Genomic DNA, 16,059 nt, shown 5'->3' on the forward strand with positions numbered 1-16,059 from the left:
GAGAGGTGGAAGAGGAGGTAACCAACCCCCTTCCCCTCCTCACCCAGCGCGTCGACACAAATCGTTAACGATGACGTGGTGGCCCGCGGCAGCAGCCCGCCCGTCCGGAGGCCACATCACCACACTCGTGTGTATGTAGTACTTGCGACAGGTGCCGCCCATCAACACCGCCCACGTCGCCGTCGTCAGCCGCCCACCAGAGCCTCGCTGTAATGTCCCGGTTAGAGGTGGGGGTCCTGCAGAGGAGGAGGGAGCGAGACAGGGGGCGTCACGTGCTTGCCCCCGGGGGGGGGTTTCCCTCCACAGCATCATGAGTTGTGTGGTACACACACACACACACAGACACAGGGCGCCCCCCCAGTCCGCTCTCTTATGAGGAGACCAGTGTTCGCGAGGCTATGATAAAAGTTATAGTAGTCTATATGCTAGGATGAGATAGGTATCAGAGTCGCTATAGCGGGTTAAGTAGAGGTTTAAGACAGGATGAATCCCTCGCTAACTCTTATATGTTTCCCGTAGCTCATTGTGTACTTGTGTTGGTGGAGTGCGCTAGGTATGCGAGCGCTGTGTTGCGGTGAGCTGGTACGTTTGGTCGCTGTGTTGTTACATGAGAGGACACTCGGGTGTTGTGTTAAAGGTTAGAGAGGCATATGTGTTGCTACATTAGGTTTGTGTGTCCCACGATTCACTAGGACTAGCTAAGTGTTTGCTAAGGTGTATCATAGTTAGCGAAGTGTGTGCGATGCTATATTAGGATTAGCGAGATGTGTGCTCGCTATACTACAATTAGTGACTGTGTGCAACGCTGTGTTAGGATTAGCGAGGTGTATCCGACGCTAAGTTAAGATTAGCGAGGTGTGTCCGACGCTTAAATTACGGTTAGCGCGGTGTGTCTTGAACGCTATAGTACGTACGTTTCGCTGTTGGGGATGTGGGACCATGTTGGAATTAGCGTCGTGTGCTGTCTGCTGCATTAGGAATACCTTCGTGGGTCTGATGCTGTATAATTTAGATTGATCTAAATGGCTTAAGGTCGCGACATTATTCGTTACAGCCATTTATTCTGAACAAGAAGACATCTTACCGTAGCCAGGACGTAGTTAGGGCAAATATCTGGTCTCGGCTGGTCGTTAGTTTAAAGGGTTTTACGGTACGACCCTTTGAGTACGTCCCTGCGCGCTGAAGGGGTCGTACCGTCGTGCTCTAGGGTCGTATCGACGTCCTTCGCGATTATGTGTGTGGGGTGCGCGCCACGCGCGTGCGCCGTAGGGTGTCGTTGACCAATTGGTTGTGGGGGGTTTTGGGGGGTTCCAATTTTTGCAGCTGCCGGGCACGATGCCCCTAGACGGGTCGGCCCCAGGGAAGGTCCCCAGCAGGAGCAATTCCTCCACGCAGCCCAGGCCCTTCAACATTGAGGACGGTAAGTGTCTCCCGGTGACGCACAATATACCATCTGTCTCTCTCCGTCTCCATCTGTCTGTCTGTCTTTATATATCTGTCTCTCTGTATATACCTACATGTCTTCGTATGTGTGTCTGTCTATCTGTCTTTATATACCTGTCTATCTGTCTCTCTTTATATACCTATATGTCTTCGTATCTATGTCTGTCTATCTGGCAGTTTCTTCCTGTCTCTGTCTATCTATCTGCAAGGGATCGATCCTCTCTGGGCAACTGACGGTAACGGAATGAAAGATGGGGATTGAAAACAGTGCATTGAACTAAGAGGAAAGAAAAATGAGTGAAATGAAAGAACTCCTGGAGGTTGATGAGTTCTTTCATCTCCGTCTTCATTTTCTTTTTCCTCCTCCTCCTCCTCCTCCTCCTTCTCTTCTTCTTCTTTGACGACTCGTACCTCAGAGTTCTGGAGACCCATCTCGCTGCTCTGTTAACTTCAGCAGCTCTGCCCCAAGTGTTACACAGAGATAAGACTCCCAATTTTATTTCCTCTGTGATATTTTGAAGTGTTGGCATTGTATTCTGTAGAATAAAAAAGTTTTACATTCCGAACGCACACACGTGTATATATATATATATATATATATATATATATATATATATATATATATATATATATATATATATATTTTCTTTTTCTTTTAAACTATTCGCCATTTCCCGTGTTAGCGAGGTAGCGTTAAGAACAGAGGACTGGGCCTTTGTGGAATATCCTCACCTGGCCCCCCTCTGTTCCTCCTTTTGGAAAATTAAAAAAAAAAATGAGAGGAGAGGATTTCCAGCCCCCCGCTCCCTCCCCTTTTAGTCGCCTTATATATGTATATATATATATATATATATATATATATATATATATATATATATATATATATATATATATATGTATATATATTCCTATGAGTCCACGGGGAAAATGACACACGAAAAGTTCCCAAGTGCACTTTCGTGTAATAATCACATCATCAGGGGAGACACAAGAGAGAAATATAACAGTCAGTTGATATCCATCGAAGGGCGTCCTAGCTTCGTCTCTTCTATGTATATCAACTGACTGTTATATTTCTCTCTTGTGTCTCCCCTGATGATGTGATTATTACACGAAAGTGCACTTGGGAACTTTTCGTGTTTCATTTTCCCGTGGACTCATAGGAATATATATATATATATATATATATATATATATATATATATATATATATATATATATATATATATATTTTTCTTTCTTTTTTTTCATACTATTCGCCATTTCCCGCATTAGCGAGGTAGCGTTGAGAACAGAGGACTGGGCCCTTGAGGGAATATCCTCACCTGGGCCCCTTCTCTGTTCCCTCTTTTGGAAAATTAAAAAAAAAGTGAGAGGGGAGGATTTCCAGCCCCCCGCTCCCTCCCCTTTTAGTCGCCTTCTACGACACGCAGGGAATACGTGGGAAGTATTCTTTCTCCCCTATCCCCAGGGATATATATATATATATATATATACTTGGTCTTCTTCATTTCGTAAATATGTACGTTTTAGGGCATCAGCGAGGTTGGGGGTCATGTGAGGTTTGGAGGTGTATGCGAGTGGCTTTATTGTGCTGATTCCGTGGGGTTCATAGCGGCCTGAGGTTGGTGCAGGGAGGTTCACGGACGCCACCTCACTCACGCCCGACATCGAACATCGAAGAACAAAAGAACCTTCGAACTCATAAATTGTTACGCTTGATCGACCTCGCATTGCAGCGAGACGTGAGTCTGGGGTAAGGCTTAACAATCTCCACACTGAGCACGACGGTACGACCCTTGTGCACGACGGTACGACCCTTGGGTAGAACGGTACAACCCTTGTGCACGACGGTACGACCCTTGTGCACGACGGAACGACCCTTGGGTACAGTGGCCCTGCCATCATACCCAAGGGTCGTGCTTTAGTGTCGTTCCGTCGTCTTTGGTAATTGTGCCATCGTGCTTATGGGTCGTACCGTCGTGCTCAAGGGTCGTTACGTCGCGCTCAGGGGTCGTACGCCCTTGCTAAAGAGGATGACACATCACAGTGGGTCTTTACGTTTATATAATGACCATTTTTACACTCGTGTTGTCCCATATCTTAACCTTACACACACACACACACACACACACGCGTACACAATCCTCCAGCTCACTACACCAAGAACCAAGTCGTCGCCCTGGCCGCGAAAGAGGAGGATGAACAGCTGTAGGTGCGCTGTGGGCCGGCTGCCCCTTTCCACGAGAGCTGAAGGACACATCAACACCATCCGTGTTTGTCAAGGAAGTTATGAGTAAAAGCAAGAATAACTGTCGACTCGATAGTCAAAAACCACAGTTGATTCAGCCAGTTTATTTTTGACAGCTTCTCCAGTAAGGAGGCTGATGATCATGAGGGACAGCTTCACACACTCACTCACTCACTCACTCACTCACTCACTCACTCACTCACTCACTCACTCACTCACTCACTCACTCACTCACTCCCTCACTAACAGCTGCAGGGGGAGGAGGAGGAGGAAGGGGGAAATGTAGCGAGGTTGTGGCGTTCAGAACACAGCGGCGTCACCCTCTTCCCCTCCCCTCTCCCCTTCCCCTTCCCCTTCCCCTCCCCGCGCGCTGAATCTCGTTGTCGATAAATCCCGGTAACGCGAAACTGATTGCCGAATGCAGGTCGAGGAGGAGGGAGGAGGGAGGAGGGGGGAATCTTTAAAATGGCCAATGAATGAAAGAGGGGAAAAAAAAAAAACGGGAAGGAGAGAACAAGTTCATATTTTTGTACCGAGATTTACGTCGGCAGTAAGACTTCGTCCATTTGCATTCGCGCCCGAAATTTTCTTTTTCCATTTTCTTTTTTTTTTTTCTACCTCCTTTGGGGGGGGAGGGTACTGGGGCCTAGGAGCGCCGCCCCCCCTGCTGGTGTCTCGCAGGATTGCCAACTTCTCTCTGATTTATTCAGCAACTTCAGTCGCAAATCTCACTCACTTTCTTTTCTCCTTTTTTTTTCCATTTTTGTTTTGTTTTCTCTCTCACCCTGGCGGGTAATTCATTCCCTTGGGCATCTTCCCTCCTCCCGGCCGTCTTCCCGTCATACACGTATATAGTTCTCCACCACCTCCACCACCTCCTCCTCCTCCTCCTCCTCCTCCCGTCTCGAATTAACCACGTCATTGAGACGTTGATCATTTCTATTTGGGGTCGGGGGAGGAGGAGGAGGGCAGGAGACGTCGCCATGGCTGAGAAATATCCTTTTTAATATTTATTCTTGGCCAAAGTTGACGGTTATCCTTGGGACTTATCATCCCATCCGGCTCGTTAGGGATGTGTGGGGCAGGCAGGAATCGCCTTGTTTCACGTCGTCTTGCATGACTTCTAATGCCGCTGCCTGACTGGACGTAGTAGACTTGCAGCTGGAGCGTCAGGCAGCTGAAGGTATGTATGTATGGACCTTGTATTGGACGGTTGGACGTAGTCGTGGTCTGCTGTGCCAGTGTGAGGTGCGGGTGCATGTCAGTCGACCAGTAACTGGTCTGTTGTGCCAGTGTGAGGTGCGGGTGCATGTCAGTCGACCAGTAACTGGTCTAAGACCTAGCAGGTGAGGCGTGATTTAGACTGGAGCAGATGAATTAATTGTGGAGGACAGAATGAGGGATTCTCTCACCTTGTAAAACCTGTGTTATTGGTGTGTGTTCTGATGGACTTTTAGTGCCTCAGTGGCCTGTGTCTTGATGTCTGTGGTGTGGGGAATGAATATCTTGTGTGTGTGTGTCGTGTGTGTGTGTGTGTGTCGTGTGTGTGTCGTGTGTGATACATTATGTGATTGGAGTTTTGTAGGTGATTGATCTTATCAGGTTGTGTGAGGATGTGTGTGTGTGTGTGTGTGTGTGTGTGTGTGTGTGTGTGTGTTTGTATTGCCAGACTCCAGGGTAGGTTCGCGCCATAACCTCAAACCGTACACATGTGTACCCACACCTCTGGTTCACCCCTCCAGCGGCCTCTTGGAAGACCTCATGGACTTCGCGGATAAATTTTTCATATCCGACTCCCTAGCCTGGCATTCGCAAGGTGTGTGTAACCGCCCGGTAGACGCCAGCGTGTGTGATCGCTGCTTGTGTGCTACGGGGAGAGAGCTGTACGCTCGTGTTGTCCAGTCTCTTAACTGTGTATATACACATATATGTGTACCATGTCTTTACTCGTATGTGTAAATAGATACATACACATCCCCAGCCTAAGGCAGTTATTCATTTACTGAACAACCCCCTAAGGAAAGGATGAACACCTGGGCTTTCTGTGGGCTTCATACCGCGCCCAGGATTCGAACCCAGCCAGGATCGCGCGTGAATCATGGACCAGCGACGTTAATCTTCCCCCCCCCCCCCCCACACACACATCCAGCATAGGTTGGGCCAGATGGTGTCCCTCCCCTCGCTCACGTCCAGTATAGTTGGACCGAGAAAACACACACACACACACACACACACACACACACACACGTAAGTGTTACTGCTCACATTCTCTACTCCCAGTTATTCCAGCCAGCGACTGGCCACCAGTATATGACTGTGATTAAACGCCATTATCATTATTATTATTATCATTATTATTATTATTATTATTTCGTTATCTTTTTGTTAAACGAGGTGACGGATACTGCAAATGTGTAGAGTATTTGTTTGTGTTTACGTGCCCTCGGGGAGGTTACATGCATACATACAGCTGCACTTAAAAGCAATTGCTACTTCGTCATTAAGTCTGGGGAGATAATCATTGTTTTTGAGTCCATCATACTTGGTGATGTCGTAGGAGAGGGTCGTACGACAGTTGTGCAACTGGCGTCCGGCAGCGACAGTTCGACCTGGCAGCGCTGCCAGACTACCCGGCTAACACCGTTACCCTCGTAGGTCGGGCGGGTTTGTCCTTTCTTTGTTATACCGGATAATGGCTTCGCAGAATGCTATTGCGGTGCTTGCTTTACTTTCATGACGGTGCTTGTGTGAAGAGCTTAATGGGTTGTGATGTGTGGCAGTAAACAAAGGGTTGTTAAGGATAATGTTTTAGCGACCATTTGCTCCAACGACTAATAAACAAAACCGATTATAACAATTAGGGGGTTGTATAGTTAAGTGTTCAAACGTTAGCGTTATATTATATAGTATGATGGCGGGTATACATCTCTTCCCACGATGTGCACTTACTTTCTCCTATTGTTGGAATGTCTCCCATGATAGAAAACGTTAAATCACTATTTTTTTACGTTGTTGAATTGTAATATATATATAGGTAGATAGATAGATACAGCCCAACATTAGACTAATTAGCTCAAGCAATTGGATTAGTTTCTGTTGATGGGAAACGTACAGGTTTTAGAGATGGTAGTTATGTATAAATTTTGACCATAGTTACAGCAGATATATACACCTGACAGATAAACATTCTCTCATGTTTAGATTTAGTGAAATACAATGAAGCCAATTTTCTTGAATATATATATATATATATATATATATATATATATATATATATATATATATATATATATATATATGGGGTGAGATAGTATCATTAAATTTTAGGGAGAATAAAAAGATGTTCTGGAAGGAGGTAAATAAAGTGCGTAAGACAAGGGAGCAAATGGGAACTTCAGTGAAGGGCGCAAATGGGGAGGTGATAACAAGTAGTGGTGATGTGAGAAGGAGATGGAGTGAGTATTTTGAAGGTTTGTTGAATGTGTTTGATGATAGAGTGGCAGATATAGGATGTTTTGGTCGAGGTGGTGTGCAAAGTGAGAGGGTTAGGGAAAATGATTTGGTAAACAGAGAAGAGGTAGTAAAAGCTTTGCGGAAGATGAAAGCCGGCAAGGCAGCAGGTTTGGATGGTATTGCAGTGGAATTTATTAAAAAAGGGGGTGACTGTATTATTGACTGGTTGGTAAGGTTATTTAATGTATGTATGACTCATGGTGAGGTGCCTGAGGATTGGCGGAATGCGTGCATAGTGCCATTGTACAAAGGCAAAGGGGATAAGAGTGAGTGCTCAAATTACAGAGGTATAAGTTTGTTGAGTATTCCTGGTAAATTATATGGGAGGGTATTGATTGAGAGGGTGAAGGCATGTACAGAGCATCAGATTGGGGAAGAGCAGTGTGGTTTCAGAAGTGGTAGAGGATGTGTGGATCAGGTGTTTGCTTTGAAGAATGTATGTGAGAAATACTTAGAAAAGCAAATGGATTTGTATGTAGCATTTATGGATCTGGAGAAGGCATATGATAGAGTTGATAGAGATGCTCTGTGGAAGGTATTAAGAATATATGGTGTGGGAGGCAAGTTGTTAGAGGCAGTGAAAAGTTTTTATCGAGGATGTAAGGCATGTGTACGTGTAGGAAGAGAGGAAAGTGATTGGTTCTCAGTGAATGTAGGTTTGCGGCAGGGGTGTGTGATGTCTCCATGGTTGTTTAATTTGTTTATGGATGGGGTTGTTAGGGAGGTGAATGCAAGAGTTTTGGAAAGAGGGGCAAGTATGAAGTCTGTTGGGGATGAGAGAGCTTGGGAAGTGAGTCAGTTGTTGTTCGCTGATGATACAGCGCTGGTGGCTGATTCATGTGAGAAACTGCAGAAGCTGGTGACTGAGTTTGGTAAAGTGTGTGAAAGAAGAAAGTTAAGAGTAAATGTGAATAAGAGCAAGGTTATTAGGTACAGTAGGGTTGAGGGTCAAGTGAACTGGGAGGTAAGTTTGAATGGAGAAAAACTGGAGGAAGTAAAGTGTTTTAGATATCTGGGAGTGGATCTGGCAGCGGATGAAACCATGGAAGCGGAAGTGGATCATAGGGTGGGGGAGGGGGCGAAAATCCTGGGAGCCTTGAAGAATGTGTGGAAGTCGAGAACATTATCTCGGAAAGCAAAAATGGGTATGTTTGAAGGAATAGTGGTTCCAACAATGTTGTATGGTTGCGAGGCGTGGGCTATGGATAGAGTTGTGCGCAGGAGGATGGATGTGCTGGAAATGAGATGTTTGAGGACAATGTGTGGTGTGAGGAGGTTTGATCGAGTAAGTAACGTAAGGGTAAGAGAGATGTGTGGAAATAAAAAGAGCGTGGTTGAGAGAGCAGAAGAGGGTGTTTTGAAATGGTTTGGGCACATGGGGAGAATGAGTGAGGAAAGATTGACCAAGAGGATATATGTGTCGGAAGTGGAGGGAACGAGGAGAAGTGGGAGACCAAATTGGAGGTGGAAAGATGGAGTGAAAAAGATTTTGTGTGATCGGGGCCTGAACATGCAGGAGAGTGAAAGGAGGGCAAGGAATAGAGTGAATTGGATCGATGTGGTATACCGGGGTTGACGTGCTGTCAGTGGATTGAATCAGGGCATGTGAAGCGTCTGGGGTAAACCATGGAAAGCTGTGTAGGTATGTATATTTGCGTGTGTGGACGTGTGTATATACATGTGTATGGGGGTGGGTTGGGCCATTTCTTTCGTCTGTTTCCTTGCGCTACCTCGCAAACGCGGGAGACAGCGACAAAGCAAAAAAAAAAAAAAAAAAATATATATATATATATATATATATATATATATATATATATATATATATCAAGTGATATATATATATATATATATATATATATATATATATATATATATATATATGAATCCATGGGGAAAATGAAACACGATAAGTTCCCAAGTGCACTTTCGTGTAATAATCACATCATCAGGGTAGTCACAAGAGAGAAATATAACAATCAGTTGATGTACAACAAAGAGACTGAGCTAGGACGCCATTTGGTAAACATGTGATTGTCCAAGACAGACAACGAATGTATCATAAACTTATTATGTGAACAAGGTGAATTGTTTACAAATTCTATCAACAATAAAGTTATCCAATTTATATAGACCTTCACTAATATTAAGGTTATAATTCTTTGTGTATTTGATAATAGAAGATTCAATTAAGAATTGTAGAGAATGCTGCTGTTCTCTCTTATTAATGAAACACCACCATCACCAACACCAACCTCCACCACCATTACCAACACCAACCTCCAAAAAACCTCCACCAACACCAACCTCCACCACCATTACCAACACCAACCTCCACCAGCACCGCCATCACCACTCTACGCCACAACCAGTCTCCACCCTCACCACTCTACCTCACCAACACCACCACCAGGGCCTCCTCCCTCAGTAATGCGTGTCGTCTGTCCTCCCACAGCGGACGAGAATGATGGCGGGATCGGCATCTGCGGGTGGATCCTCACCGGCCTCTCCTGGGTCCTGGTCCTGGCCACCATGCCCTTCTCCTTCTGCGTCTGCTTCAAGGTACGTGCTTCTCCCTAGCCCCCCAAGGCCCCAGGCCCTCCTCTCCCCCCCTGCAGCTGCCCCTCCTGCTGCCGCTGCTGGCCACCGTGCCCCGCCGCCCCACGCCCCACCTCCCTCTCCTTCGTCAGTGTTAAGGTTGGACACAACTCCACACACCACAGCTCCTCCCCCCTCAGCGGTTCACCAGGTCAGTTCTCAGGTCATTACCCTCATTGTCACAGGTCACCCCTGCAGGATACGAGTCGCCACGTCGTAGTGCAGGTCAGTAGGTCATGATACAGGTCGGAGTTCGTCCTGCAGGTCACGGTACAGGTCAGAGGTCATGTTGCAGGGAGTTCCACCGATCTTCAGGTTGTTGCATCGGCCGGAAGTCGTTAATTAGTAAGCAAGTAAATAACAGCGTCTGTAACAGTTTACGTCGAAGGTAATAGGGCAGTTAGCGTAATTGAGTAATTAAGGTCATCATGATGAGTATCAGGTAATAAAGTCTTGGAAGGTAGTTAGGCAATTTCCGTCAGCAATTGGGACAGTGTTAGATAACTGGGTAGTTAGCCCTAGGTGATTCAGATAATCATCTGCTGATAATTAGCTGTTAGGGCATAAGGGCAGGATTAAACAATTAAGTGGTTACCTTTAGGAAATCAAGGTAATTAGCGTCTGATAATGTCATTAGTGCGTGGGAATGGCGTCAGACAATTAGGTAGTTAGCTTTAGGTACGTGAGGTAATTAAGTTTGAGGAATGAGGTATTAGCCCGTGGAATAATGAGGCAACGTTAGTAAATGAGACAGTTTAATGAGGTTAATGTCATTAGGGGTCCAAGAAACATTCATGTCATGAGGGACACTAAGTGACATTGCTAAATACTAGGCAATAAAAGCAAGGGAATGAGGTAATTAGTGAAGATAATTAGGTTTCTGAAATGGGTTAGTTACTTAGTGTAATGGTTGGTTATTGTTGATAGGGTGAAATGAAAAATTGATTGTTTTCATGAAATAATGAGGTGATAGTTGGGTGAGTCGTTATGAGATAATGAGGCAGTAGGGATAATTGGTATTTAGAATGAAGCTGTGTAGTTAGGGGATAATGAGTAGTTACGAGAAAATTAGTGGGAACGATGAATGGTAGTGAGGTAATCCGTTCACGTGAGGTGGTGTGACAGTGGGAAAATGAGGTGGTTATAAAATCATGAGGTGCGTAGCGACATGTGGGTCATCCCATTTAGGATTATGAGGTTGTGTAGGACAGTGTGATGAGGTGGTGTCTCATAATCATGTAGTTAACGTCAGAACCCTTAGCTGGACGAAAATTTAATGAGAGATAATGAGAGGGTCTTGGATGAGGTAGAGGGCGACTATAAGGTAATTTACCTGGGATCATTAAAGTAATCAAGTGGAGATAATGAGGTTAGATGAGGTGTGACGCGAGCCATGGAATGTGACGGTGACTTAAGCTTGGCTTTAACTTGATGTATGTGACGGACCAACAGAAGGCTGTCTGGTCGTAACGTATGTGGTCGTTACGACCTTGCTAGGTCAAAAGGGGTCAAGTGGTAGTCGTTACGACCTCCGGCAGGTGATTAAAGCCCTTGGATCTTGTTTAGGTAAGGTGGTCATAATGACCGTGGTCATGGCAGTATACACAAAGTTTAATATCCATGTGTGTGGTTCGACACCTTAAAGATCTCAGGTAATGGAATCTGATCATGTATCAGTTGACTCATTAGATTTGGCACAGTGCTATTATTCCAGTATGCAAATGTGATTTGTTTGCTTTGTGCACACCTATAGCCTGTAGTCAAGACAGTTGTGTACATAGTAATAGTTTCTCAATCTTAGAACACTGATTATCATGAAATGTCATCTTGTTACAACATCATCTAGTCTTGTTAATATATTTGTTCCAACTGTACAGGTAGGAGAAAGTTCTTAACTACCCAGTTTAAGGTAAATTGATAACAATCTAGCTTAGACGCGTTTACGTGACAGTAAGGATGTAAAGAAGAATAATCGCTTGTTAATCACAATGATATTAATGATGACGCACTATTGCTGTGATGGTGGTTAGACCGTAGCGAAGTGGTCGTTACGAGCAGAGTTGGGGTCGAGGATCGAAGACCTCGTTTATCCTTGATGTGATTAAGTGGTCCAGAGAAGTGGTAATGGCAGGTCGACTTCTATATAATGGATCATTTCAGATTACGGCAGTCTTTATCTGCCAGTATGTGTTGTGTTGCCTCTGCGCTTCACACGTTGTTTGGGTATAAAGATAAATGAATGTCATGTTTATCTTGAGTTGATGTCAGGGTACTTCATTCTCTGAATGTGTCCTGAGTAAGGGTGGGGAAGGGACGCCCTTGTATGATCGCATATGCCGTGACATCTGGCCCATAGCAAGGTATTGTGGTCTCTGACCCAAGGGTTTACTACGACAGATCATGTGCGAGTCCACCAGCACATGGTGTATGATGTACCTCACCTGGTCTGACCTTAGAGTATGTGGATCACCACCTGGTCTGACCTTAGAGTATGTGGATCACCACCTGGTCTGACCTTAGAGTATGTGGATCACCACCTGGTCTGACCTTAGAGTATATGGATCACCACCTGGTCTGACCTTAGAGTATGTGGATCACCACCTGGTCTGACCTTAGAGTATGTGGATCACCACCTGGTCTGACCTTAGAAGAGTATGCGGAGCACCACCTGGTCTATATACTTCTCATGACTGCCTCAGGTGTAGGCCCAGGGGTCTAGTGTGTCAATATGGTAGATTGGTTGGTGTCGAGCAAATGGAACTTTGAGGGTTAGGTTAGCTCCGGGATCTGACATGGTTTTTCCCTCAGCCTTGATGTAAAAGATGCGCATTTTACTGTCAGTTGTGGCTTTCTGCTGACCGTCGCGTAGAGATGTGTTCGTCAGCGGTGAGAGGCACTTAGAAATGTGTGGTTTGTGTTGCCTGTACACTGACGTGATCAAAAAAAAGGTGGCGCAGGTCAGAGAAAAACGTTAACAAAAAAGAGACACGAGTTTAGGTAACTAAGTGGGGACTGCCAGTGTCTCACACAGTTTGGGTAACTAAGTGGGGACTGCCAGTGTCTCACACAGTTTGGGTCACTAAGTGGGGACTGCCAGTGTCTCACACAGTTTGGGTTACTAAGTGGGGACTGCCAGTGTCTCACACAGTTTGGGTTACTAAGTGGGGACTGCCAGTGTCTCACACAGTTTGGGTTACTAAGTGGGGACTGCCAGTGTCTCACACAGTTTGGGTCACTAAGTGGGGACTGCCAGTGTCTCACACAGTTTGGGTTACTAAGTGGGGACTGCCAGTGTCTCACACAGTTTGGGTTACTAAGTGGGGACTGCCAGTGTCTCACACAGTTTGGGTTACTAAGTGGGGACTGCCAGTGTCTCACACAGTTTGGGTCACTAAGTGGGGACTGCCAGTGTCTCACACAGTTTGGGTTACTAAGTGGGGACTGCCAGTGTCTCACACAGTTTGGGTTACTAAGTGGGGACTGCCAGTGTCTCACACAGTTTGGGTTACTAAGTGGGGACTGCCAGTGTCTCACACAGTTTGGGTCACTAAGTGGGGACTGCCAGTGTCTCACACAGTTTGGGTCACTAAGTGGGGACTGCCAGTGTCTCACACAGTTTGGGTTACTAAGTGGGGACTGCCAGTGTCTCACACAGTTCCCAAAGTAAGTATTTCTCCAGTCAGTCTCCCCGACACCTTCAGGGACACAGCTCAGGCACAAGAATGGTTTACGTCTTGTAATGTGCCTTGTATGATAACCGCGTCGTGCATGATGCAAGGCGTCATCAATTCTTGATAGGTTCAGGAACGTAACTTGAGCCACTTGTCGATCACGCGATGCATTAGTCATGTAGTCAGTGAGGGCATATACCGTCGTGCGGCCACGACGGAGCCATCTCTTGAGATACGTCGCTGGTATTTTTCGTATACATAATTGACTGAGGTGGTGAGTGCCTGGGTTGGTAGCATGACATACTTGCAGGAGTTCCACTAAAAGCTAGTATGGCTGGCACAGGTCGGTGTCTTACCATGGGCAAGGCGTTTGAAAAAAAAACAAGAAATTCATGGAATCTCGCTTGGCAGTCTGCACTCGCTTGGTAAATACGAAATAGACATCGTGACGGACTATATGTGATGGATTGAGGTGATAGCGGGGGAGCGTCGTTTACAGGATTGGCCTCGCGATCTTAAGAGACGATAGAGCGATAGTGGAGAGGGCCACGAGGATGAGAGAGAATGTAATGTTGAAGAACGTAAAAGTTGACGAGACGATTGGGGTCTGTGCTTCACAAAAGCCATCACTGTACCTACTGAGATTTTAACCATCTCGCCATAGTGAGGATCTCTAGTCTGTAAAGGGAGTATTGTTTGTAAATGATGGAGCATCGTGTGTAAATGATGTAGCATTGTCCATTGGATGGGGTACCGTCTGTAAATGATGTAGCATTTGTTAGGGCGTTGTCTGTAGATGATGGAGTATTGTCTGTATGTTAGGGGTGTTGTCTGTAAATGATGGAGTATTGTCTATTTGTCAGGGGTGTTGTCTGTAAATGGAGTATTGGCTTCGTTAATAATGCTGTGTTGTGTTGCTACTGGCACTTTGGAGACAGCACACTTGTCACCCAGTTTAAAGAGCAGCAGGTGAAGCTGGCAAGTAAAGTGACTCTTTTGACCTGAATTATTCCCTCCAGCGGGACTCCTCTGTCTCCCTCCTCGTGATCCACAAGTGGGTCTGGGAATTGATCATTCTCTCTCTCTCTCTCTCTCTCTCTCTCTCTCTCTCTCTCTCTCTCTCTCTCTCTCTCTCATATCCTGACTTGGTTCGTGAGTTGTCGAAACTACTGAGATAGCTCTTACCTTAAGCTCGTCGGTAAGATTTCATAATAGGTGAGTAAGGCATTTTTCATTCGTGAGTAAGAAACAGATCGCGATTCGTGCGTAGAGTCGTTCGGATCGTGCGCGCGATTTGACCAGCTTGTGTGTACGGTCTCGCTATTCGTAAGACTTCGTGACTCGTGTAAGGTCCAGCGAATCGTGTCACGAATAAACACTTTACGATTCGTGAGTTAGATAGCGCAGTACGTGAGTCATCCCGCGAGGTTCGTGAGGAGGGCCTCACGCAGCTTGGGTAAGATCTGGAGGGCGAGCGGAAGCCACCGTCTAGACTCGGGCCCCGGAAGACATTGCCGAGTATTCCTCCGCCAAAAGATCCGGGGGAAAAAATATTTTGACGTAAGAGGGCGCAGTAAAGGGTACTGTTTACCTATTGAACACCTTTCTAAAGTCCTTTTTTGATCTTTAAAGCTGAATTCTAAGGTAAGGACAGTGACCTTTCAAGACTTTCTTACCGGCATTCGTAACATATTGATGGAATAATCAACTTCAGAGAAGTGATTCTATTTGTGTCGCGGAGTATTTTGGAATGTGGCTATGCTGCTTGTTCTTCCTGTCCTTTCCCGTGCTATAATCATCGGCCAATCAGAACACAGCACGTGAGTGGACCAGGTATATATATGGCTCCCCCGAGGCTCATGACTGGTCCAGTCTGACCTTCCCAGATACCCCCAGGTTCGGGCGGGAGAGGCGTCGTTACAAACTTATGCAGCGAAAATCGGATGACCTTTTTAACGAGTATTTGATTGATGTCAGTACGACTGTTGGTTCCTATTACCCGGAACCTTTGTGAAGGGAATTGATACATAGAGCTAAGAGATGCTCACGAGTGACGGTAACTTTGAAATAGATTGATAGATAATCTTTGACAATCAAATGTTGATTATAAAACAAGGTGTGTGTATGATTATATGTTCGTGCATGATGATGGGTCGGTTATACATTGATATATAACCCGGTGAGTATATCATACACATTCTGGTTGTTGTATGATGAAACCAGATTTGTGGATGTATGATGATGACGATGATTAAGAATGGTGCATGGTATACAGGCATAAAGTCAAATACTCATTGTACAATGAAAATTGCTAAAATCATTATAATGTTTGTTAGAATATATGAAAAAAAAAAATCGTTATTCGATGAAGAACAGTTGAAGTATAGTTCGAATTTTTAGGACCAAATTTTTTAACAAGAAAATCAGGGGGTCGACCTATACATGGGTAATAGTTTCGTTAGGTTGATATCTGCATGATGGGAAGGGCCAGGAGCAACTGTTAACTTCAGACATGAAAAATATTTGCCTGTCGCTGCTGGTGAACTATGGAAACGTAGAATATGTACCATTTAGATTTGAAAGTAC

The 16,059-nt window shown here is 45.3% G+C and overlaps 1 protein-coding gene across 13 annotated transcripts in view; it reads left to right on the forward strand.

Moving 5' to 3' along the window:
• The window catches only part of LOC139755380 (band 7 protein AGAP004871-like), a 628,824-nt gene that overhangs the window by 579,264 nt on the left and 33,501 nt on the right, over positions 1 to 16,059 (forward strand). For 11 of the 13 annotated variants that reach the window (XR_011714087.1, XM_071673690.1, XM_071673698.1 and 8 more), the window contains one exon: positions 9,660 to 9,766. Coding sequence is in view for 12 of the 13 variants with exons in the window: in XM_071673690.1 (XP_071529791.1) it covers positions 9,660 to 9,766 (107 nt within the window). In the remaining variant the exon portion in view is untranslated. Of the gene's footprint in view, positions 1 to 126; positions 1,421 to 9,659; positions 9,767 to 16,059 lie in introns of those variants that run through there. The other 2 variants (XM_071673681.1, XM_071673672.1) reach the window with 2 other exon arrangements.

The sequence above is a fragment of the Panulirus ornatus genome, chromosome 2, assembly GCF_036320965.1.
Source record: "Panulirus ornatus isolate Po-2019 chromosome 2, ASM3632096v1, whole genome shotgun sequence".
Taxonomy (NCBI): Eukaryota; Metazoa; Arthropoda; class Malacostraca; order Decapoda; family Palinuridae; genus Panulirus; species Panulirus ornatus.